Source organism: Rhinoderma darwinii, chromosome 2 (assembly GCF_050947455.1).
Source record: "Rhinoderma darwinii isolate aRhiDar2 chromosome 2, aRhiDar2.hap1, whole genome shotgun sequence".
NCBI lineage: Eukaryota > Metazoa > Chordata > Amphibia > Anura > Rhinodermatidae > Rhinoderma > Rhinoderma darwinii.
The window spans coordinates 412,123,412-412,149,003 of record NC_134688.1 but is presented as its reverse complement, the minus strand read 5'-3'; the positions used below and the strand labels follow the sequence as shown (position 1 = coordinate 412,149,003).

The 25,592-nt window shown below is 41.0% G+C and overlaps 1 protein-coding gene across 1 annotated transcript; it reads right to left on the bottom strand.

Moving 5' to 3' along the window:
- Positions 1–882: 882 nt before the first annotated feature.
- On the bottom strand, positions 883–25,241 carry ORAI2 (ORAI calcium release-activated calcium modulator 2). The gene is made up of 3 exons (XM_075854201.1): positions 24,891–25,241; positions 6,015–6,253; positions 883–2,635 (listed from the first exon to the last, which is right to left on the bottom strand). Exons 2-3 carry the CDS (start codon positions 6,237–6,239, stop codon positions 2,087–2,089), a joined length of 774 nt encoding a protein of 257 aa, XP_075710316.1. The 5' UTR covers positions 6,240–6,253; positions 24,891–25,241; the 3' UTR covers positions 883–2,086.
- Between the last annotated feature and the right edge of the window lie 351 nt (positions 25,242–25,592).

Below are 25,592 nucleotides of genomic sequence, written 5' to 3'. Positions count from 1 at the left end.
GAAATAAATCTTGCAGCACTCCAACAGGATGAATGAAAAAAAGCTGATTTATCCAAGCCAACATACAGCGGTGCGACGTTTCAGTCCAACTTTAGGACTTTTTTCAAGCATGAAAAAAGTCCTGTTGGACTGAAACGTCGCACCGCTGTATGTTGGCTTGGATAAATCTGTTTTTTTTCATTCATCCTGTTGGAGTGCTGCAAGATTTATTTCTCCTGTGTATATATATATATATATATATATATATATATATATATATATAATTTTAGACTGAACGATTTTCAACAGAATACATTACCGTAGCATTTCTTGGAACCCACAACAATGGTCATTTGGTACCTGTGTGTCTAAGAAGTAATGGTAGTTACCGTAGGGTAGTAGAAAAATAACAGATTGTGCAGAAACATACAGTAGAAATCCTTAAATCCCACATACATTATGCCTCATGCACACGTCCATTGTGCCACTCGGGCAATTTTTGACGACATCCGAGTGGCACCCGATAGCCTTCATGGACCCATTCACTTTAGCTGGTGAATCGGGTCTGTGAAAAATGGTCCGAGTCTCCGATCCAAGGAAAGATAGAACCGGTCCTATCTTTCCTCGGATCACTGATGGGACTCGGACGCACACACTGTCGTCTGCATGAGGCGTAAGTTAACTACCTGTTTAGAGCACAAACTTGGAAAATAGTTTGAAGGTCTGGAGCAAACCACTAAAATGACTAATTAGGAAAATTCTCCAAATGAAAAAAAAAAAATATAGATCTTCCTGGGGCGATTTGACCTTACAGTTGAATTATATATTAGGTTAATAGGCTATATTTACCATCCAATAATTCAGAACATTTTATAATCTGGCACATACCAAGTCCTGTTAATGTCAGATTAAAGGCATTTTACTGTAATTCAAATAAGTAATTCCATTCACTAGTATTTCAAAAGGCACCATGTTAATAGGTATCGCATACGTTTTGCTTCTCAAAGTGTACCAAAAGTAATAATGTAAATGAGCAGAAGTGCAAATTACAAAAGTCACATGTATTACATCATACGTTTACACTTCTGTTTTTTAACTAGTTTTTATATCGGTCCCTTATAGATTCTTTATAATAATTAATATAGCTATACTTATTATATATGGATGTATAGTTATCCAGTATTTCTCTCATCACTAAGCCCAGTTCAACCTAACAGACCAATGCAAACATAGGTTTCTGATAGAGATTTCTGAATAAATTGTGTGTTATAGTTAAATTAATGGGTACTCTGGGTTTAGAATATGGGTATAGATCTTAAGTTACAGGTAAGGGACAGGTACATGTTTGGTAAGTAGGATTATAACTCCCAATATGTATCCAAGCTTTATACCTTCGGTTGGGGTGCAGTGCCCCATTAAATCTATAAAGGGCATTGATAGTGGTTTTTTTCTGCTCCTTGCATACATTTCAGAATTTCGGCAGCCACATACACGAAGAAGAAACAATTCACAATCGGTATAAGGAGTACGAATTGTACACCCCTCATCTCACTATGAATGTAGTAGCTGTGGAAATTCTGAAAAAAAAATTTTGGACAGCCTTCCACTCATCAGGGCTCATATATTGTTAAGACTTATAGCTTAATAAATTATTTACATGCACTATTCGGTGAGTAGTTATATCTTTTCTCTTCCATGGCTAAAGATGATCTGCTAATATCCCTGTACACATAAGCACTGGATATTGTCTGACAACGATAACAAGAATGACATTTTAGAGAAGGACATAATGACACAGAATTACGAGCCTTTAGTATTAATTTTGGGAACTACCAGAATTCTAATAGTTCTATATTATTTTTACACCATTTCTAAGTAAGCACTTTAGGCTCCATTTGTAAACAATACAACTTTCCCCTTTTAGACTATGTCCATTTTGCAACCTTTAGTCTTCAATTTGACAATGCAGAAATAATCTGCAGCTCGGAACAATTCAATCTTTAAACTCCACGGCTATGACCCAGAGGACTGAAATACAGCCCCATCTCTGATAAGTGTTCAGCAACGTTGACTTATGTACTGAAAACAAGCCCGAGCCCATTGAACTTTATACCACATTTACACCTCGGTCATGGCCATCAAGCTGGATTTTTAACTTGTGAAGTTCTTCAATCTCCCGATGATGGCGCTCTGTTTTGTGCCTCACCAGCGTGCGGTAAAAGTGAATTGTGAATATGACAAAGATAATGCCCACAGGTACCATTATGATGGTGGACACTAGTGCAGAGGTAAAACCTGCATCAGAACTTTGCCGCGGCCCTGAGGCAGATTCATTGCGAACTTGCGGAGAGTCTATAGGTAAGAACTTAATCCAGCACAGAAGAACGACCTCAGCTAGAAATAGAAGGATTCCAAGAGCCGTGGAGAAACCCCAAGCCAGTTCAATATAAGGATGCATACGGTCATGGGGAGATTCGTTGACAGAGTTCAAGTTATGGATATTACTCACTGCCTCGACATTAGGAAGTATACAGGTGCTGATCAGAAGTGCAAATAAGTGGACAGCCACCAGTATTGTGGTGCAGGCACTAAATGCAATGAGTAATGGTTTAGGGTAATCATATTTCATCTCAAGCTGGACTTCAACCATTGCCACCTGAAAAACAACATTAGAAAAGTAAGAAGTGTGCAATAATATAAATCAAATTTATTTAAAAATATTTTAGATCTTATTATAGAATGCAAGAGAAGAGAAGAGAAGAGAAGATTAAACCTTACAGAAATTAGAACGGTCACTAGACAACTCTTCGGAAATTTGCCAGTTTGTCAATTTTGCTAAACAACTAGACATGTTTCCAGTCCATGCAAGAGACCTTTTCCACTATTACACTGGCATTTTATTTTGAGAGGAACAAAATGTTCCAGAAAACTAAAAACAACCAGAATTGCAAAGACTTCAACACATTATCCAAAATAACATTACATTTGGGATTTATTGTTCTTCTCTAGGTACTTACACATTTCCATTCTTTTCTTTGTAGACATTTGTTTATATTTTTGGGACACATTTCCAAAGCTTACACAGAGGCACAGATGATTTAGATCTTGTTGCAGGGGATTTCAACCAAAAAACATAAAATTTGCCATTTATTAGTAAACCAAAAGGTAGGGACATTGTCTTCTCAGAAACGAACTGCAAATGTTATTGATTAAACATGACAGAATAAGTTTATCATCAATTTCTGAGAAGAGAATTCAAAATCAATATGGCTACATTACCTTTTGTCCTTTTTACCAAAATGTCCACCAAATATGCAATATTTACGTAGGCAAATACTACATACCGTTATTATTAAAAACTTTGGTTGCTGTTCCAACTTCTGATTTACTAATACATGTCCGATTTTACATTTCAAGTGGAAATATTTTTCACTAGTGAACCACATCCTCCATTGTGGTTGTAGAAAGAAGACTGAGAATTTAAAAATGTTAAATTCCATAGTCACATTTAGCGAACATATTTTTTTCGCTTACTTCTTTGCCGCATCATAAGTGCTTGAAATTACAGGACCAGTACCCCTCTGCTCCTGTGTCCTTACGGCAACACTTCTTGCCCTGTGGTCTGACAGTTTAACCTTGTCATTGGGACATTATGTGCCTCCATTTAAATTCTTATGAATTGCCCATATCCATAGACAAACTGGCTTGATTTGCAGCAGTTATGATGAGTACAATGAGGAAGATTTTACCATTGTATGAAAGTTGGTATACAGATCTCTATTTTTAACTAAGGCCTTGGAATATTCACTTAATTTACTAAGCATGACCATACAGCAAATAAACAAGCACATTTAATAGGTTAAGCTAAGTTCTGAACAACACACAGGGAGAGTGCTACATTAAATATATATTCAGACACGAGGATTGTGCGAACACAGTCCAAAGGGTGTATTCTGTTGGATTGGTTATGTATATTCACACTATAAAACAAGAGTTTCCTTTATTGATATACACTAAAATATTTTTTATTAACCCTAATGAGGACAAACCATTGTGGATTAAAAATTAAATCCATGGACTGCCTTTACCAATTATCAATATTATATTCTCAATTTACTGTTAATGGACAAATCTGTAGAGGGAAAAGAGATATTCAATGTATTCCCTTATAGATAGGAGGACTAATATTCCAACAGATAGAAATTCACCCTTCTATAATGTTATAGGATAGCGTCACTGACTATTCAATATAGATTTGTATTCATTTCTTGGCAAACTCATGCATTAAAGATGTTGATATCTCCTGCATTTGTTGGAGGTATCTACTGCTTATATATTAGAGACATCAATAACTCCTACATTCATTGGAGGCATTCCTCCTAATGTCTAATTTGCTACTCAGAAAATTAAAGATGTGAATGTCTCCTACATTCATTGAAGGCGTTCTTCCTAACATTACGCCCTTTAGTGTATATCAATAAAGGACATGTTTGTTTTGTATTGTGAATATACATAACCAATCACACAGTTAGTGGGAGTACATCCTTTGGACGGTGTTAGAACAATCCTCGTGTCTGAATATATAAACAAGCAGTAACAACTGTGGCCTCAAACTAGTGCTGCTGTCCAATGTAGTACAACTAATGTAAATACGTGATCCGCACATCCATAGCTTTAATGTTTCCTCCCGTCTATCCCTAATGTATCCACACGGGCATGTTCCTAGACATCTAGAAATAGTGCATGCACAGTAGAAACAGGCATTGAGGACACTGTGGGGTATGTGTTGAGGTTGATGTACAAGGAGACACCTATGAAGTTATAGGGAAGAGGAAGTGAGGCATGCTGGGAGGTGCTTACTTCCTGAATTTAATTAGTCCTCCCACAGGAACGATGAAAACAAAATGCATGGGGTACAACAATAAGATGGAAAAATAGATAAGGAAAAGTTATTAGGCAACATACATTCTTTTAATAAGCAGAGTAACGGTTTGGCAAACTTTTATGCGCATTGGAATGAAGGTGGCCAACCCCTTTAAGAAATGAGTGACCCCAATATCTAAAATGCACAGACATTACTTAATATCAGGTCAAATAGAAGTTAATTTGGTACATTTACTGCACTTATTTCAGAAAACACTGCTGAATACGGCCCTTCCCTGTCTCCGCCTCACATATCTAGTACAAATGCTTCTGTTTCATCTCCTAAACTGTTCTTTGTTGTAGAACCATTCATTTTACTATCCTTTGGTATTTATATATCAGTACTGCCTAAAAATGCTTTCGCGTATGGTGGAATTAGACAAAAATCACAAAATACCTAGAGATTTCCATGACTCATTCATTTTGGAATGTATTTATTTCAGAACCTTGAATTATTTTGTTAGCCTAGTAACATAAAATCTTATTTTTGGCACCTTGTCACAATATTAAATTGATCATGTCAAACATTCTTTTCAAAATCCTTGATGTTCTATCAGACGTCAAAGACAAGTCTCCAACACAATGAAATTGTCCTTATTTAGTGAGGAAAATGAAACATCGTCTCCAGAATTTGTTACAAGTCCAAGATACAAAACCACAAGTGGATGGGGATGCTAGTGCTTTTCCTAGCACTCTAGAGTCACCACTTATGCTCCCTCACCCCCTTTCCCACAGCATGCAGACACAGAGAAATAAAGAAACTGCAGCTGCATCACCCTCCTCTCCCTGTCTTCTATTTAATATATTATTGCAGATGGATTTTTGGGAGGGTCAGAAGGTTTCTGATCATTTAAAAGCCTGCATGCAATGGATGAGCGACTATAAACTGAAGTAAGGTGAGGAAGATGACACTTTCCCCCAAATAAGATATAATCCAAACTTCCATCCATACACATGTACTGCTGACTTGTACATACAATAAACATAAAATTACAACAATTTGTATGCCGTAACCTTTAACACAGGAGATGTAATACATTTCAATTCAAAACAGACCTCATAAAATAACCAATGCTGTAAATAAACCGGAAAGAAGATTTTTTTAGGCTTACCATAGCAAATCCAGAAAGCAAAGCCGAGGTCCTACTAGAGGCTTTTAACTTGGCTCTACTAAGATACAACTTCCTCCAGGATAAGGCCTGCACTGAGTGATGATTGGATGTGACTAGTTCCAAGTAACTGCGCCTAACCCAGTCTCTGTAGTCCATACCTTTGTTGCCACGCTCAGAGATCGCTGGAGTGGAGGGATGTACTGGAACATTTAGTTCAGTGCTCATAGTTGCTCATAAAGCTACAAAACAAAACAGAACATAAGTTAGATACTAAACAGTAGTAACAATACAATATAAGACAGAGATAGTAAAACAACTCTAACCTGACATGTACTGTAAGTTATCACAAGACTGGAGCCACTGTATTTGTAGATACTGGTGTAACTAACATATGTTCCTCCTGGACAACTAGGTGGAGAATTGAGTGAAATCGATAATTAGGTGAAGTAGTTTGAGGAAATCCCCCACAATTTTGCTGATTGCAGATCAGAAATAGCATAGAGGGAGAGCAGATTAAGCAAATCTAGACTAAGGGCAAAGTTGATGGGGTGGGGTGTAGGAGCTGGCCAAGAGAGTGTTACAGAAAGGGCCTATTATATGTTAAGATTGACACATAAAATCTACAGTCTATAGTCTATACCATGATTCTAGGCATTTTGCTATGGTTATTAGTAGAAAACGCTAACTCTAGTGTGTTAATCTCTTCTGTGCTGCTATTGCTTACCCATTTTGTGCAGGCAGTATTGTAATGGGAGCCTCTCTGCCGTGTTCTTCCCATTCATGCAAAGCATAAAACAGCATACAGTAGGAAATAACACAAGGCCCTTACAGTGTTTAGACACAGACTACATTGGAAGGATGCCATTTTTCTGATAAGTGATACTCTGTATAATTCAGTATAACACCCAGAACTGCACTTTAACGTGTTCGTTCCTTTATACTGTATGCTTAACACATAGTAAATTCCCATTATTTTACAAAGACTGGGTATAACAGGACATTATGGGGTAACCTTAGAACTGAACAATAACAATGGCTGACAGCATAATAAACACAGTACAATATTTAGATTACGTCTTACTTAGTTAAATAGCTCTGTAAAAGCTTTAGTACCAGTAAGTGCCAGATTCTTCACATGCATAAAATGCCCACATGGCCAGTACAAGCAAACCCACACGCTTACGAAAACAGATTAACCAAAGCGTGGGGAATCATACACAGTTAGTTAAGGTTGATGCACGATTTAAAGGGCTCGCTCAGCAGTTAGAGAACGGAGCAGCTGTAAAAAAATCAATGCAAGTAGCTCTGTCCTAACTGCGCCACAGAGTCAAAAACGAGCTAGATCAGACGCAACAAATTAAATTTGTAGATTTATAGCAGCATGTGCTCAAGCAGCAGACAAAACAGTATAGAAAACAGACACCAGACAATCTAGAAGACATTTTTTATTTATTTTTTTGCAGGCTGTAGTCCAAAACTTACTCTAAATTACCACAAGGAAGATGTTTTGACTCTTTACTAAAATATGTGCTGTATTTTTTTATTTTTTTTATATAAAAAAAAAATAAAAAATCCAGAAAATCTCGGATTGGTCTCTCGCACAGAACTGCAGTATAATGTGAATTTTCACAGGACCAGAAACAGAAGACTGAGCAGAAGCCAGGGCTGGCCTTAGGGGTGTGCCAACTGTGCAGTTGCACAGAGCGCATCACCTGTCCTTACTGAAATGCTACTGGGCCTTATGGCCTGGGGACCTGGAGCATGCATGCTTCCCCTCCAAATCCTAAACATAGTGCCGAACCTATGAAGAAGCAGCTGCAAAGGATACAGCTTCGTTCCCTAGTTTATCGAGTGATATTTAGGCAGTGTTATTTGTAAGCCATATGACACTATAAGGGGGACTCTAAGTAAAATGTACTGCACAGGGCACCATCCAACATAAGGCCAGCCTTGGCAGAGGCAGCCAATAAGAACATTCCTCCAATTTAAAAAAAAAAAAAAAAAAAAAAAACACACACCGCTATAGCAGTATATTCTATCTAAATATTTTACTATGGGCTTTCTTCCTAATGGCTACTTGACCGCTGAAAGTTTTTTGCACTTTTCTATGAATATCTGATAAACCAGAATATATGATAAAGTGGCACACATTAGGTCTCGTTTGTTGTATTATGTTTCTTGGGTTTGTGCAATTGCCAATTTAAAATACTGAACATGAAAAAAGTTAAATTACGTCTTACAAATATTTCACATTTCTTGCAGCAAATAAGGCTATTCCAGTCATGAGATCCCAGAAAAGGGGAAGAGAATTTATCTCAATGTGGAATTGGTTGCTTTTCATGGAACTTTACTTTAAAGAAACTTTAAAGTGATTTTTTTACCTTTTAACGTCATAATTTCTAGGTCTAACATTCATATTAACTTTTTAAAGGGAGTCTTCTCATAATGACCATTTATCACCTATTCACAACATGAGGGCTCCCACCAATCCCAAGAATCGGGGTCCCCAAGCGCCCTATGTGAATGGATCGGTGCTACGCATGACCAGCCACCCCTTTGCTCAATTCCTATGGGGATCCCAGAGATAGGGCTCTATATCAGACATTTATGGCATTACAATTTATGGAAATAATCCCTTTCAGCACCAGAAAGTTGAAAAACAAATTTAGCAAGCTAACATGCTCTCCTGTCAACACAGCATCATTCCAGTTTTAAAGGCTATGTACCCTGTTGAAAGCGATTTATTTATTTTTCTGATTTTTTTAATAAAAATAGGTCAGTGTTTTTGATGCAACTTTCAAATTTGTTTTTATTGAAAATAATTTTTACTTTTTGAGATACAGCTGCCCTGCATCCTGTATACAGGGCGCGGGACTGACGGGTTCAGCATCAGCGGGTCCTGCGTGACTATGAACTTAGATGTGATAGATAACACACCCCGCGGACCTGGCGGGTACAGGATACCGCCTGAACGATACCGCTGCTCTGTATACAAAACGAATTTGAAAATTGCACTAAAAACACACTGATTGAAAGTGATTTTTATTTTTTTTAAAATAAAAATGTCAAAGGTTTACATTGCCTGTAAGCTAAATAGAGCCATTTGAGAAAGTCTGGTTGTTTGGAATATATGTGATGGTCAGACAACAGTCCCTAGCAACCAGCCGGTTTTAGAATACACAGCAACGGAGAAACGGCCCTGGGTTGAAGCCAAAGGGACAAAAATGTCTTGGCAGTAATGAAACAACACTTTTCTCTCTTACTGCCACCAGACTTTTCTGTCAAAATACATTTAGGCACACAACCTTTGTAAAACTAGGAAAGATGTGGGTAAATAAAAGTAACTTGGAAAGTTGATGACATCGTATTTTATAAAACACATGATTTGCTTAGTATGAATTGGCTACAGAATGAAAATATTAAAACGTCATACAATTTGTAGAAAAACCCTATTATAGCATTATGCAGTTTATCGTTAATGTTACTATAGTACATTGTGACCTCAATGAGGTAAGGTATAGCCCACAGATTAGTCCTCTGCTATGCATTCATAGGATAACGGAGTTTACTAGGCATGGCGTCAGTCATGTGACCCTCTACCCACACATCGTGTGACCACTGGCATTCAGATAACACTCTCCGGGTATCTAACATGTTAATAGTATTTTACATGGCAGTATAAAGTATCTCATCATCATGTCTGTCCGTGTCCGTGAGGAGCTGCTTTACATTTTTTTTTCTGTCTCCTCTGTATGAGTTGTTTGTGGGATTTTTTTTTTATACCTTAACTTTATTAACAACATCACCTAGAGACAGGTGGTCATTTTACACCATTAGCCCTATTCACTTAGCCCATGGATATTACCCCAATACATGTAATGTCATTGTAATGGCAGGAAGGAGGTGAAGGGAAAGTGAGCCCTAATCTACCCACCGCCCTGTCCCTGCCTACTTGCAACGACCCGCCCTAGGCGACGGGGTACAACTGGGCGGCGGTCCCTACGCTGTCTAAGTGCACGGGAGAACAAACAGGGAACACGCAAGGGAAGGGGCAGTAGCCACGGAACGCCGCGAGGAAACGGAGCGGTGAATGAGTAGTCAGGACCAGGATGAAGTGGAGTATACCAAAGTGAGCACGGAGAAGGAAGCAAGCCAGGGGCAAAGCAAAGCAGGTTAAGCGGAACTGCAGCAAGGCAGAAGCACGGCAGGAGCAAGCAGCAGTGAGGCCAGGAATCCAGAAGAATTACAAGCACTGAGGAAGAGAACACGGCAGGTAATAAAGGACAGGGGGCGGAGCTAACTCCGACTGACCAGGCCGCGATAGGCTCTCCCACTCCTGAGCCTGCCACCCTGGTTGGTGGGAGATGGTGTCAGTCGAACAGGTCTGGCCTCAGGTGTGGATTGATTAATCCCAGGAGTATACCTAGACGTAGTACCTGGCAGATCCCTAACAGTCATGTAGCCCTGTGACTAACAATGTTAGGGCTCACATGATGTTAGTGTTGCCACCTTTCCCACCCAAAAAGAACAGCCAAATTAACACGCATAAAAAAGTAGGTGTGGTTTTGGGGGCGTGGCTTCACAGTAGATAGTGCCCCACACAGTGCCACATGTATATAGTTCCTTACGGGGTGCCCCCTGTGACTTCAGACCCCTGATCAGACCGCAGACCAGACTATAAAATAAAAATAATTGATAAAATAAAAAAAATGATTATTACTTACCTTTAAATCCCTTTGCCGCTACAGCATCAGCTTTCCGATGGTTTGTCAATCCAGAAACAATAACGTCACATACATCGTTCATGTAATGACGGGGGTAGGGAAACGGACAAGTGAGCCCTAATCTACCCGCCACTCTGTCCCTGCCTACTTGCAACGACCCGCCCTAGGCGACGGGGTACAACTGGGCGGCGGTCCCTACGCTTAGTAAGTGCAAGAGACAAACAGACAAGGGAACACAAAGCAAAGGGAAATGGGGCAGTTGCCCACGGCAACACCGTGAGCAACAAGAGTGGTGAACGAGCCGAGTCAAACCAGGAGTGCACGAGGTACCAAACGCAGAGCAGGAGAGTAGTCAGTAAGCCAGGGTCAGTATGGAGCAGGATCAAATAGTCAGAAGCTGCAGCAGGGCCAGGAAACCACACGAGAAGAATCACAAGCAAAGGAGGAACAGGAAAGGCAGGTATAAATAGACAGAGGGCGGGAGCTAGCTCCGTCTGGCTAGGCTGCGATAGGCTCTCCCACTCCTAAGCCTGCCATCCTGAGTGGTGGAAGATGGAGTCAGTCTCAGAGACATAGACTCAGGTGCAGAATGATTACCTATGGGCGTATACACAGAAGTTGTGCCTGGCAGATCCTTTACAGTTCATGTGACGATTGCAGCCAATCATGGCCCTCGACTGGCCGCAGCGGTCACATGAATGACGTACGTCATCTCTGCAGGACCGGCGGTGACCACCGGAACGTCGGTGATAGAGCAGCAGGGGGATTTCAATAGTCAGTATATCATTTTTTTAATTTTAAATCATTGACTGCAGCTACTTAAAGTTTTTCACTAGAAATTATTATCGCCGGTGAAAAACTTTTACCGGCACCGGCTCGTTGAGGTGGATGCTGTCCAGGTGGGCGATCTACTGGCCAGGTGGCAACCCTACCTGGTGCGTGTGTGTGTGTGTGGGGGGGTTAACATGACTGACGCCATGTTTGCTCATATTCAGTTAGCTCATGGATTACACAGGAATAATCTGTTGGCGATACCGTTCTACTGTGAAGAGACCGAAGAGGCCTACTACACTGCTATAAGAAAGGTATGCGAGTAGTTTCTAATAGGTGTATATCTGTATGATTTCCTATTCTAGAAATTAAAAATATAAAAAGTGGACAACCCCTTAAAGGGAACCTGTCACCAGCATTTCACCTATTGAACTTTACTTCTCCCTCACTGGCCGCTGCTATAAAAAGTTCATTGCCGTTATCCCCGCTCCTAAACTCCTCTTCCAACTGTAAATATCGGTCTGCAAACGTTTTGCGCCTTTTATCATAATAATCCGGTGTCCCTTTGTGCGCACACACCAAAAGAGGACATCAATGCACAAGCGCAGGATTTTGTGTGCTGGGGGAAGGCGAGGAGCTGTCAATCAAAAGTAAGGAGGCGGGGGAAACTCGGAAAGACTTGAGGAATGAAGATATGACTCTTTCCAAACGAAGATTTGACTCTTTTCAAATGAAGATCTGACTCTTTTCTGCTCATTCGCATACGGTGTGGGAACACTAAAAAGCTGAATACTAAAGCTACAGAGCCGACTAAGCAGACAATTATAGGTTATATAGAAATGATTTTTCACCCACTAACACCAGGTATAGTCGGTTTAATAGGTGAAATGCTGGTGACAGGTTCCCTTTAAGAAACTGACGTAACTGTACGTCTGATTTTGTTGCACTAAACCAGCATGATGCACAGATACGTCATGGTGATCGTGCAGACACAGGAGATGCGCCAAAAGGATCACTAGAGACCGGTTTTGACAGACAACTCCCCTAGTGCCGTCCCCTAGTGGAAATAAATAGATAATTAAATGTTACTAAAATTAGATAAAAAAGGAACAGTAAAACAAACAATTATTTTAATAAAAATCGTTTTTAGGCTTCGTTCACATCTGTGCTAGGGCTCAGTTCCGACGTTCCATAGGTTTCCGTTTCCATAACCATTGATTTATATAGTGATGGATCCGATGCCAATGGTTTCCGTTTGTCTCGGTTGTGCAAGGGTTCCGTCGTTTTGAAGGAAAAATATTTAATTAAACGGTTATGTACTTTAACACTAGTGCTAGAGTCCAGTAGTGGTACATGAGGAAGTCACACCACAACCTAATAGCCATGTTTTTAAAAAATGTTTTGCATGAGTCTGAAGTTCACTAAACCCTGTGCCACAGCGCTACATTAGCGTGGTGCACACAGAAAAGGAGAGGGGCAGAATCAATGAGAAAGCTCCTTACTCTCAGCCAACGGTATGCGGCCCCGGCGGCATGCAAGGAGCTTTCTTTTTGTAAATCAAACAAACAGATAAGTCAGTTTGGGCGGGCTGCGGAGCGGGAGCCCGAGGATGTATAATGCATCAGCCTCTGCGTTGAGCCAGTGACGGAGCCATGTGTGGGAGGCCGCGGTGCCATTTTCACATACTGCACACTGGTAAGCAGATATTTGATCATACAAAAGGGGGGATAAACAGGTTTCCGAATGTAATCAAGGGGGTGCATTGGGAGTAGCATAATAAGGCTTCGTTCACATTTGCGTCAGGGCTCCATTCATGGGTTTCGTCGCTTTCTGTCAGGGGAACCCATGAATGGAAAACTGAACGAAACAAATGGAAACCATACGTTTCGGTTTGCATCACTATTGCTTTCAATGGTGACTGATCCGGTGGTTTCGCTTTGTCACCGTTGTTTAAGAGTTTCGTCGTTTTGACGGAATCAATAGTGTAGTAGACAACGGAACCATTAAACAACCGTGACATACGTAAACCATTTGCATTGTAATCAATGGTGATGTAAACGAAAACCTATGGTTTCCGTTTGTTTCAGTCACAGTACCGTTGATGGGTTCCCCTGACAGAAAGCTCCCACGGAGCCCAGTAAAGTAGATGTGAATGAAGTCTTAGGCTGGGTTCACACGACCACATTAACGTCCGTAATGGACGGACGTATTTCGGCCGGAAGTCCCGGACCGAACTCAGTGCAGGGAGCCGGGCTCCTAGCATCATAGTTATGTACGATGCTAGGAGTCCCTGCCTCTCCGTGGAACTACTGTCCCGTACTGAAAACATGATTACAGTACGGGACAGTTGTCCTGCAGCGAGGCAGGGACTCCTAGCATCGTACATAAGTATGATGCTAGGAGCCCGGCTCCCTGCACTGTGTTCGGTCCAGTACTTGCGGGCGAAATACGTCCGTCAATTACGGACGTAATTAGTGTGTGTGCACATACCCTTAGGTGTACTGCACATCCAGGTGATATTGTTCTGGTCTACAGAACAAAGGGTCGGTATTTGGCCTGAGTTGGGCTATTGTTCTCTCGGCTTGCAGGGCATACCCGGCTCAGCCAGTGATTGTTTAAATTCAATACAGGATTCATGATGGTAGCTTGATGTAGATTCGTTTGTAAGCTCCTGCACTTCAGAACATGTGTAGCAGAGTGTACGGACCCATGCACATGACCGTAATTTTGATCCGCAATTACAGATCCGTAATTGCGGATCAAAATACTGATGCATTAATTTCTATGGCCCACGGACAACTTCCCGTATTATAGGAAGGTGCCTGGGCCGTACAAATGACACGCAAAAAATAGGACGTCCTATTTTTTGAATTTACGGACTGTGCTCCTATACTGTACAATGGGAGCACAGCCCGCAAATGTGTGTGACAGTCTGCAGCCGTCCGTGCCCGTCATCACGGACCGTGTGCAGGGGGCCTCAGTGTTTTTGGCTTAGTCGATTTGCATGTTCTGCTGCCCTGGTCCCTGAGTGACAGATTTTGTGCTTTAAGAAAGGTAAGGTTTCACACTTATATTCAGTGTGTGCTGTAAAATAGGTTCAGAACTACCCAAGCATGGTTATCAGTTATAGTATTAGCAATTTTAATACCAAATATACCTACATACTATTACTTAGAATTACTGTAAATGACAAACTCCTGATTTCAATGGGAGGCGGAGGCGTTTTTTTCCCCGCGAGCGGAAAAACCGGCTGCTGGGAAACAGAAGGGACATGCCCTATCTTCGGGCGTTTACGCCTCTGACCTCCCACTGACATCAATGGAAGGCACAGGAAGCGTATTTCGTGGCGTTTTATGCCCGCGGCGCTCATTGGCCACGTGTGAAAAATGCAGCGAAAATCGAGTGCAGTCAGAGGAAAATCTGCCTCAAAATTCCAAACGGAATTTTGAAGCAGTTTTTCCTCCTGCAAAAAACTGTGTGTGAACCCAGCCTAAAAATTGTTAGAAGAAAAATGTAATGCGACTTGTGCACCTGTCCATTACACCTATATGATCTTGTTGGACATCTCATTCCAAAATCATTAGCAATATGGAGTTGGGCACCCTTTTGCGGCTATAATAGCATTCACTCTTTTGGGAATGCTTTCAACAAGATTTTGGAGTGTGTCTGTGGGAATGTGTGCCCATTCAGACAAAAGGGCATTTGTGAGGTCAGGAATTGATGTTGAACGAGAAAATCTGGCTAGCAGTCAGAATTCTAGTTCATCCCAAAGGTGTTCGATGGGGTTGAGGTCAGAGCTCTGTACAGGTCACAGTTCCTCCACACCAAAACGTACCCACCATGTGTTCATGGACCTTATTTTGTGAACAGTCATGCTGGAGCAGAAGAGGGCTTTCCCCAAACTGTTGCCACAAAGTTGAAAGCATACAATTGTCCAAAATGCATTTGCATGCTGTTGCATTAACATCCTTCACTGGAACTAAGGGGCCTAGCTCACATCTTGAAAAATAGAGTCATTATCTGTCCTCCACAAAACGTTACAGTAGGCACCATGCATTCTGGTAGGTAGCGTTCTCCTGGCATCTGCCAAATCCAGATTCCCATACAGCCGCTCGACCATGGAAACCCATTTCATAAAGCTCCAGACACACAGCTCTTGTTCTTTTACTACTTCCAGAGGCAGTTTGGAACTCCGTAGTGAGTGATGTAACAGAAGATAGGCAATCTTTATGTGCAGTTCAGCACTCCTAGACACTACCACTTCACAGGTAACTGGGGCAGATCTAGCAAATCAGAAATATCACAAATTGACTTGTGGCTAACGTGGTATCCTATGACGGTGCCAAGTCACAGAGCTCTTATTTACAGTCACTTACTCACATATTAACGTTACTGAAGTGTCCTGACAGTGAATAGACATCACTACCAGCCAGGACGTGAGGTCTATTCAGAATCCTGACTTTGGTAACGTTTGTGTGAGATTTACAGTACATCAAGCGTAATCTCGTTTTAAATGACAGTTTACAGCGTAATCTCACACAAACGTTACCGAAGTGTCAGGATTCTGAATAGACATCCCGTCCTGGCTGGTAGTGATGTCTATTCACTGTCAGGACACTTCAGTAACGTTAATGTGTGTAAAAGTGTTTCCGTGTGCTGTGCGCGATATTCACGCACCCATTGACGGCCAAGTATAGGACATGCCGTGAGTTTTACGCAGCGGACACATACTGCGTGAAAATCGTGGACAGTCTGAACGTCCCCATTGCCTAACATAGGTCCATGCGACGCGCATGATTTTCACGGACGTAAAATACGGTTGTGGGAATAAGGCCCAACAGCAAGCTCTGGTGAATCTGATGACAGCACATACCAAAAACAAAATCCAGAAAAAGCAGCAGAATTTAGTTAGCAGTAATGAGGAATACATGGTACCAGCATTGATGTGCCATCTACAAGCCATGTGGAGCAAAGTGCTAGTATTAGCAGTGGTGACGAACGGGGTGAACCTGTGCTTGCAACTACAAATACTGGTTTACAAAGTCAGCGTCAAACACAACGTGCCCCATCGGACATATGAAATCCAGTGTGGTCTCCCCCAAATAATTCGCAAAACATTCCATCGTTTATTGCACAGGCTGGCATTAAACGTGCAAACTGAAACATTTTCCCCGGTCGATTTTTTTTAACTTTTCATAACTGATGAACATTTGGAGCAGATTGTACATTAGACAAATGTATATGCCCAGCAATACTTGGCAAACAATCCAACCTCCTGTTATGCAAAACCCTAATATTGGAAGCCAACCAATGTGCCAGAAATGAAAAAAATTCCTTGCCCTAACCATCAACATGGGACTCACAAAAAAAGTTGAGTTGACATCCTAATGGCCCACACATTCTATTCATCACATGCCAGGACACGTCTCAATTTTAATGCGGTTTTTGCATTTTAATGACAACTCCCTTTGTTTCAGAGGTGATCAAACTGGGCAAGACAGACTCTATAAGCGGAGGCCCTTTATCTCACACCTTAGTAAAACATTTTCAGAAATTTATAGACACCAAAAAAAATATAGCAGTCGCGAACCCTTGAGCCACTTCACTGGCCAACTGCCATTCAAACAATACCGATGTGGTGTCAAGATGTATAAGTTGTGTGAAAGTGGCACCGGCTATACTTATGCATCTAGGGTATATGCAGGAAAAGATAGCCAGTTGGATCCCCCTGATTGCCCATCCTATATAGGCGCTAATGGGAAAGTTGTTATGGATCTTATAAACCCACTACTAGGAAACAGCGATCATCTCTATGTCCACAACTGGTATACAAGTATTCCACTGTTCAAACACTTGTAAATAAAAAGTTAAAAAAAAGGAGGGGAGAGTCAGCATCTGTATAAAGCTCAGAACTGGCTGTGAAATACAGACAAAAAAAATGTTTTTTTACTCGGCACAATTCATGAAAATTTCTTAGTCCCAGTAACTTTCAGCTCAAGCTGAAAAAACACTCTGTGTGGTTGAATATAATAAGTATATGGGGGCAGTAAATTTCAACAACCAAATGTTGAAACCATACACTACAGAAATACAAGCATTGGTACAAAAAGGTGTCTCTATACCTGCTGCAATTAGCAGTATACAATTCTTATGTGATTTACAAAAAAAGCTGGAAATCGGGGACCCCGTCTCAATGTTGAGGAGAAAATGATCACATTCCTGCTGTACCCAACAGGTGATATCCCCATGAGCTCTGGTTCCAAGTCTGTCAGTAGACTAAAAGAAAGAAACTTCCCTGACACCATCAGCTCTACTGGAAACAAAGCCCCACGAAAAAGTGAAGGGTTTGTACAAACATGGAATAAGAAGGGACACAGAAACTATTGTCCCCAGTGTCCATCAAACCCTGGCCTCTGCATATAAAACTGCTTCAGAGAATATCACACCTACCTACATTTTTAGACTAAATGTAACAAATTGTCCTGAAGTTTTAATCCATTCCCATAAAATGCAAAATTAATAATTTCAAACTATTTGGCCCCAAACATTTTGCAATTGCAGAATGAATAATTATTATGTAGTGATGCAACTTTTTTTTTTTTTTTTTCACTATGCCTATACACAATCTGTATCTCTCGTCTACAAAGAAGGGTGGGTGGATGGGGGTCTTCTGAATTAAGTCATTCAGGTGGTGCAATTGATGTTCTTGTCCTGCTAAGCATCTGTACTGGCCTTCGAAATCCACAATGGCATTTTAATTTTCTCCCCTCCTAATTACATTCAATTTCGGCAAAAGCCAAAATGTCCAAAATTCCGCTAGATGAATACTTTTGGGGGTCAACATTTTAAAAAAGTAGTCAATTTGAGGGTGTTTGTCATGTTTTGGCACTGTACAACATTTGTATTGGCAGTAGGGTGCCGGAAAACCAGCAATAAAAAAAATAGGCCTCCAAAATCCAAAATGCGCTTTAGTAATTTCAGGTCTTGTGGTGAGCCCACCAGCAGATAAATGATACAAGTAGAATTAATTTTCACAGTAATTGATATGGACTTAGAAATGTTTTGGTTTTTTTTCAAATTCTTTTGTTACAGCTAGAAAAAAAATATATGCAAATGGAAAAAAAAAATATATCATAATTTTCACCTGCAATATTCCTTCAATATTTTAAAATTGTTTTATTATATCAATCATATAATTGCATGAAACAAAAGTCAGATGTGTTCGGATAAAAAATAACAAATATATGTAGGTTGACTCACAAATGAAATCGTTATTTACCGTTAAATAGGACAATGGCCAAAATTTGAAAATTGGCCTGGTAAGGAAGGGGGGGGGGGGAGGGTAAACCCTAGAGTAATGAAGTGGTTAATTATTACCTTCATGGACATAAAAAATGTAAGTAAAAAAAGATTTCGATCCACAACTCTAGAGCTTGTTCACACTGGGGGGATTTTAGTGCATGGAAAATCCACAGCAAACTACTGTGCAATGTAAGTGAATGGGGTTATGAAAACCTTATTCACTTGCATTGCTCAGTAGTTTGCTGTGGATTTTCCGTGCACTGAAAAGGATTTGAGAACTTGCTACGGCTTCTTAAATACACAGCATGCTCTATTCTACAGTGGAAAGGTGATGGATTTCACAGCGGATATGTTCACACGGCACCGCCAAATACGTCTGAAATTACGGAGCTATTTTCAGGCGAAAACAGCTCCTGAATTTCAGACGTTTTGGCAAGTGCACACGTTTTTCGCGGGGTCCATTACGGACGTAATTGGAGCTGTTTTTATATGGAGTCAATGAAAATCGGCTCCAATTACGTACCAAGAAGTGACATGCACTTCTTTGACGCGGGCATCTTTTTTACAAAAATGACCGTCTGCACAGTACATCGTAAAACCCATTCAAATGAATGGGCAGATGTTTGCCGACACTTTCAAGCAGTATTTTCGGACATAATTCCAGGAGTAAAACGCCTGAATTCCGTCCGTAAATAGTGCGTGTGAACATACCCTTAGGTGAAAACGGCAGTCAAATTGGAGTAAAAATCTGCACAAGTATAATGTTTGGGATTTTTTATTCAGATTTCGTTGCAGATTTGCTATCATTTTCTCTGCAGTAAATCCACCCTTTGTGAACATAACGTAACAATACATTAGAAGTTAAAGGGGTTGTCCACTGGATAAGTCATCATTATATCGGTGCGGGTCCGACACCTGGATCCCACACCGATTCAGCGTACAGTATTCGCGTACGGAACCAATTGGCTCCGTACATTGCATATCAGCCGTGCTGACAAACTGCAGCTCTGCTCCTATTCACTTAAATAAGAACAGAGTTGCAGTACTGCAGCTCGGCCGATATTCTGCGGCCGGAGCCATCTGCTTCCGGCATGGACGTCCGGTGCCTGGAGGCAGCTGATCAGTGCGGGGTCCAGGTATCGAATCCCCACCGATCATACACTGATGACCAATCGGGTCGACAGGGAACCAGTTGTCCGATAGTGACCGCCAATACGCCTTTTAACGGCGGCCACTAACGGGCTTTATTCTGATGCATATGCCTTTTTACGGCACTGCATCAGGATAAAGTAAACAGAGCAGGGAGAGTCAAATCTCCCTGCTCTCAGCTGCTGGAGGTAGCTGAGGGCTGGGAGCGTCCCTGCTCTGCCGGGTCAGATCGATATTAGTATCGATCTCACCCGTTTAACCCTTCAGATGCGGTGCGCAATAGCGTGCACCGCATCTGAGTGGTTTTGGAGAGAGGGAGGGAGCTCCCTCTCTCCCCCACCAACACCCGGCGATACGATCGCCGAGTTTCTGTGTCTGCAATGGCAGCCGGGGGCCTAATAAAGGCCCCCAGGTCTGCCTGGAACGAATGCCTGCTAGATCATGCCTCTGGCATGACCTAGCAGATGCCTGTCCGTTTTAAACGGACAGGCAGTAATACACTGCAATACAAAAGTATTGCAGTGTATTACAATAGCGATCGGAGAATCGCATATTAAAGTCCCCTAGTGGGACTAGTAAAAAAAAAGTTTAATAAGTTAATTTAAAAAAAAAATTGAAAAAAAATGAAAAACCCACCTTTTCCCCTTACAAAATGCTTTACTATTAAAAAAAAGAAAATAAAGTAAAAAAGTTACACATATTTGGTATCGCCGCGTCCGTAACGACCCCGACTATAAATCTATTACATTATTTAACCCGCACGGTGAACGCCGTAAAAAATTTAATAAAAAACTATGGAAAAATTGCTGTTTTCTGTGAATCCTGACTTTAAAAAAAATGTGATAAAAAGTGATCAAAAAGTCGCATCTACTCAAAAATGGTACCAATAAAAACTACAAGTCTTCCCGCACAGAAAAAGCCCTCATACAACCGCATCGGCGAAAAAATAAAAATGTTACGGCTCTTCAAATATGGAGACACAAAAACAAATAATTTAGAGAAAAAAGCGTTTTTACTGTGTAAAAGTAGTAAAACATACAAAATCTATACAAATTTGGTATCGTTGCAATCGTAACAACCCGCTGAATAAAGTTATTGTGGTATTTATATCACACGGTAAACGCCGTTGATTTAAGACGCGAAAAAGAGTGGCGAAATTTCAGGTTTATTTCTATTCCCCCCCCAAAAAAAAGTTAATCAATAAATAATATGTCCCCCAAAATAGTGCTATTAAAAAGTACAATTTGTCCCGCAAAAAACAAGACCTTATACAGCTATGTCGATGCAAAAATAAAAAGGTTATAGCTCTTGGAATGCGACGATGGAAAAACGTAAAAAATGGCTTGGTCATTAAGGTCTAAAATAGGCTGGTCATTAAGGGGTTAAAGTTAAATTAATAGCAGCAGTCATTTCAGCAACAATGTGTCAAAAAAAATAAAAAAGAAAAATATAATCAGTTTTAAATCCTTCCTACAATGCACCGTAAATGTACAGTGCTGGGTGCCATTCCTCAACTCCAGCGCCATACATATACGGCACTATGATTATGTGGGCACAACGCTCGCAGTATCACAAAGGACGGGCTTTATTTGGCCCTGTTCATCATACCTGAGAAAAGCAATCCTTAAGGGGTTAAAACCACTGAAAATGATGTTCAGTAAGCATACAGTTAAAAAAGAAAAACATTTTTATAAGTTCAACAAACTATTTGTGCTATTTATAAACGATCCTCCCCTGACAGAGTAAGTGATCGTCCAGATGGGAGTGAGTATACGCTGTATTAATATAACATGCACAACAGCATTCAATCCCATGACATTAAAATCCCATGGAGGGCACATATACATCATAGCATGGCATATGATCAGGAGATTAGCTGCGGTGGATGTGCCCGCTCTACGCCAACTCACTGATCATTTCTGCCTTTTCTTTTTATCTTTAGATGCAGCGTTAAGCTTGGCTATAAAACGCTTTTAAAAACAACACTCATGCAAAAACATTATTTTTTTGGCTTTAAAGAGGAATGGTGAGCGTCTGATGCTATGTGATAGGTACTGCTGTGTGGTTAGTGTTAGATTAGGCTATTATTCATACAGTGAGATAAATGGCAGACAGCATGGAGAGCCAATATTAATCCTGGAAACGCACCCCAAATCAGGAATTAATTACATCACCGAGGCACTTTATGGCAATTAAAGAAAAAAAATTCAAGTAAAGGGGCATATTAAAGAATAGCTGTAATACTGTAATCAGTGAAAAGTGATTTTTAGAAACGTACGATATAAAGCAAAATATATGATTAGCCTGAAATCTATATAATATACATCCATAGACTTCATGACATGCATTAGGTCTGTAAACTGACTGGATGGGTCTGTAAATTAGGCATTTGAAACGGTCCTGCCAGACATATGTCATTGACTCCCACAAAAAAAACTAATGTATACCACATGTTATACAAATCTTTTTTTATAGTTAAGTGTACAGGGACCCCATTCTCTTGATAGGTGGGAGTCCCATAAGTGGAATCCCCAACCTAGACAATAGCATATACTGTTGAAAAAATTAGATGCAACTATACCTTTATGTTTTATTGCAGCCCCTAAGAGGGGTACAATGTGAAAATGTGGTACTTGAACATGCATCCCAGCAACATTTAGATAAATAGTGTCTAATACTTCCAGTTATCAATTAAAAGTGAACCGGTCAGAAGTTTTGAGGCCTCAAAACTCCTGTCAGGGCGATCGCAAGTGCCATTGGGGCGGGACTTGATCTCAAAGTGCTTCTGCACTGCCTGCTGCAAGCCCCACCTCTGCTCTGAGTGACAGCTCTAGCAGTCTCCTGGTTGGCAGCTAAAGCCGTCACTCAGAGCAGAGAGAGTGGCACAGACGACCAACACGCCGGGGTGATTGAAACGTTGGTTTCTCAGTCATGCGACGGAGAAAAAAGAAGTTCAAAATGACACCCCCTCCCCTATATCACCCTGTCACATATAATTGTGGTTGTCAGATTTACACATGCAGGGGGCTGGTGACTTCAGGTGACTGGCTACTTAGGCCTCATGCACACGACCATGCCCGTAATCATGGTTCGTGATTATGGGCACGGCCGGCGACAGCCGCCCCACGTTTGCGGGCCGTGCTCCCATTATAAAGTATAGCACGGTCCATAAAATAAAACAATAGGACATGTCCGATTTTTTACTAAAGATTTCTACAGCAAGTAAATATACGGGAATGTGTCCTTCGGCCATAGAAATGAATAGGTCCGTAATTACGGATGAAATCTGCGGTGGTGTGCATGGGGCCTTAGCGTGTACTACAAAAACAAATGAACGATATTCAGCAGGTGAGGAATTGCTTATATTAAAAGGAAACGGCTGTTTATATAGAGGTCAGAGTTGTTGAAAGTAGAAAGGCCAAATGTGATGGACAACGTCCTGGCTGCAGGAGATAGGAAAACGGGGGCTGGAGCCAGCGCTGGATTGTACATCTCCTTTTTTTTATATCATGTTTTGACAAAGTTTAAATATCAAACTGGGTAGTCATTACAGGAAAGTTTATTTGCAAAAGGAATGGTCTGGTTTTAAAAAACCCTTTTCAAATACCCTTTCAGGAGGACGTAATGCGGGTGCATTAGGCGGTCCTGCCGCAGTTCTACTGATTTGAACCTAGATCACCGTGGTGATCCAAGTGCAGTTTAGTCTCGCCATGGGAGGTCTTGGTATTGTGTTGTCTCTGCTTCACTGTAATGGGCCCTTTATTGTAGACAATTGTGGTTTTCCCTGTCAAACACTGGACAACATTGCCTAGATTAAGATAACAGTCCCCTGTGCAGCCGCAGTCCCTGACTGAACCGGAGAGTATATTGTATAGACGTTTATACATCTTAAGATCACGTTACTTCCATGTGCGGACAGACCATCACATGCTAACAATATAAAACACACCCAGTCATAATGACACGGACTCACAACTCACCTGAGCTAACAAAAATTATATTACAGTACGGCAGTGGTCACAACATGGTTGCGTTGTCATACATTTGCCCCTATGTTTTCCTTTCACTTCTTGGGGAAAAAAAAGAATTAAATCCAACAGGGACGTTAGACATAAAGGCGATCTGATCCCAGTTTAAAAAACAAACAAACACAAAAAAAAATGAGAAAAAGACAGAATTGTGCCGTGCCTCAGGCCTTATTCACACGAACGTGTTTAACGTCCGTGATACGCGCGTGAAAATCCCGCACACCGCACGGACCTATGTTAGTCAATGGGGCCGTTCAGACATTCCGTGATTTTCATGCAGCGTGTGTCCGCTGCGTAAAACTCACAACATGTCCTATACTTGGCCGTTTTTTTTCGCACATCACGCACCCATTGAAGTCAATGGGTGCGTGAAAATCACACGCAGCACACGGAAGCACTTCAGTGTGTCGCGCGTGATTCGCGGAACAGTAGATAAAGAAACAAAAGGAAAAAATAAAACCACCTCGTTCATTTATTTTTCTAAACATCGAAACCGCGTGTCATAAGGAAGGCAATTGCGTGAAAATCACGCAGCCACGCACCATACACTGATGACACACGGAACTGCAACGCACGCAAAACGCACACGTTTGTGTGAATAAGGCCTCACAGTGTGACATACATACGTGTGTGTATATATATATATATATATATATATATATACACACACACACACACACAGGTATATTATTTTTTGTTTAACAGAATTGAAATACTACTATAAGCACAGATACTGTCAATACATGCTATGCTGTTAATGTTTCTGGTTTATCCACAAAATAATTTACATTTAATATTAATAACAATTAAGTATAATTGTTTCCTGTTTATTATAATAGTATGATTAGCTAAAACAACAACAATCCCCATACATAAGAATAGGAAGAAGTACAGGCACTTACCAGTCACACCTCTATTGATAATCAGCCCAGTGCAGCCAGTAAGTCAGTGACGGTGGAATGACAGGATGCCAAGCAGCTTCCCCTTCTCCAGTCCAGGCCCAGCAGCAGCAGCATCACTACATGCCAGCCATGCCGGGGACTGATGCAGCAGATCACGTGACCAGACAGCAACACACAGACATCACCTCCTCCAGCTGTATGTATACTGTGTGTGCTACGCCTCATGTAACCTGCATGATGATTGGCTGCTGTCCTGTCTTCCTCGCTGCTCCTTGTATCCTCTGCTCTGATTAGTCAGGGAGTTCTTCGTGTACGGTATCTGTGTATGCTCAGCAGTTCTCCCACTGAGCTGTGCGCTCTGGGATGGACAGAGTTAAAAGAACGTTGTAATGAGGAATCCACCATGAGTAACATATAATAATGGTGACATTTCCAGAGCTCCCAGTGCATGCGCAATACATTTCTCTAGAAATATCCATTATGTGCACAACTATTCTACCTGTAAACCTGACTATTGCTTCTGTTTAGAGGGATTGTCCAGGTCGCCTCCCTACTCTGCTGTTTGGCTGTTGTAATAAGATATTGTTTGTTTTGCAGCCACCTTACCGTGTCAGCTTGAGAATGGAACAGAAGAAAGACTTATTATCATCATAATTGCACTGTGACTTTAACCATTTACATCCTGGTTAACTTAAAAAGAAA

Bases quoted from the DNA above. Each gene is read 5' to 3' on its own strand.
- ORAI2 (XM_075854201.1), bottom strand. From the start codon at position 6,239: ATGAGCACTGAACTAAATGTTCCAGTACATCCCTCCACTCCAGCGATC. The intron at 2,636-6,014 runs GTAAGCCTAAAA...GTTGTTTTTCAG, and splicing joins TGCTTTCTGGATTTGCTATG to GTGGCAATGGTTGAAGTCCA.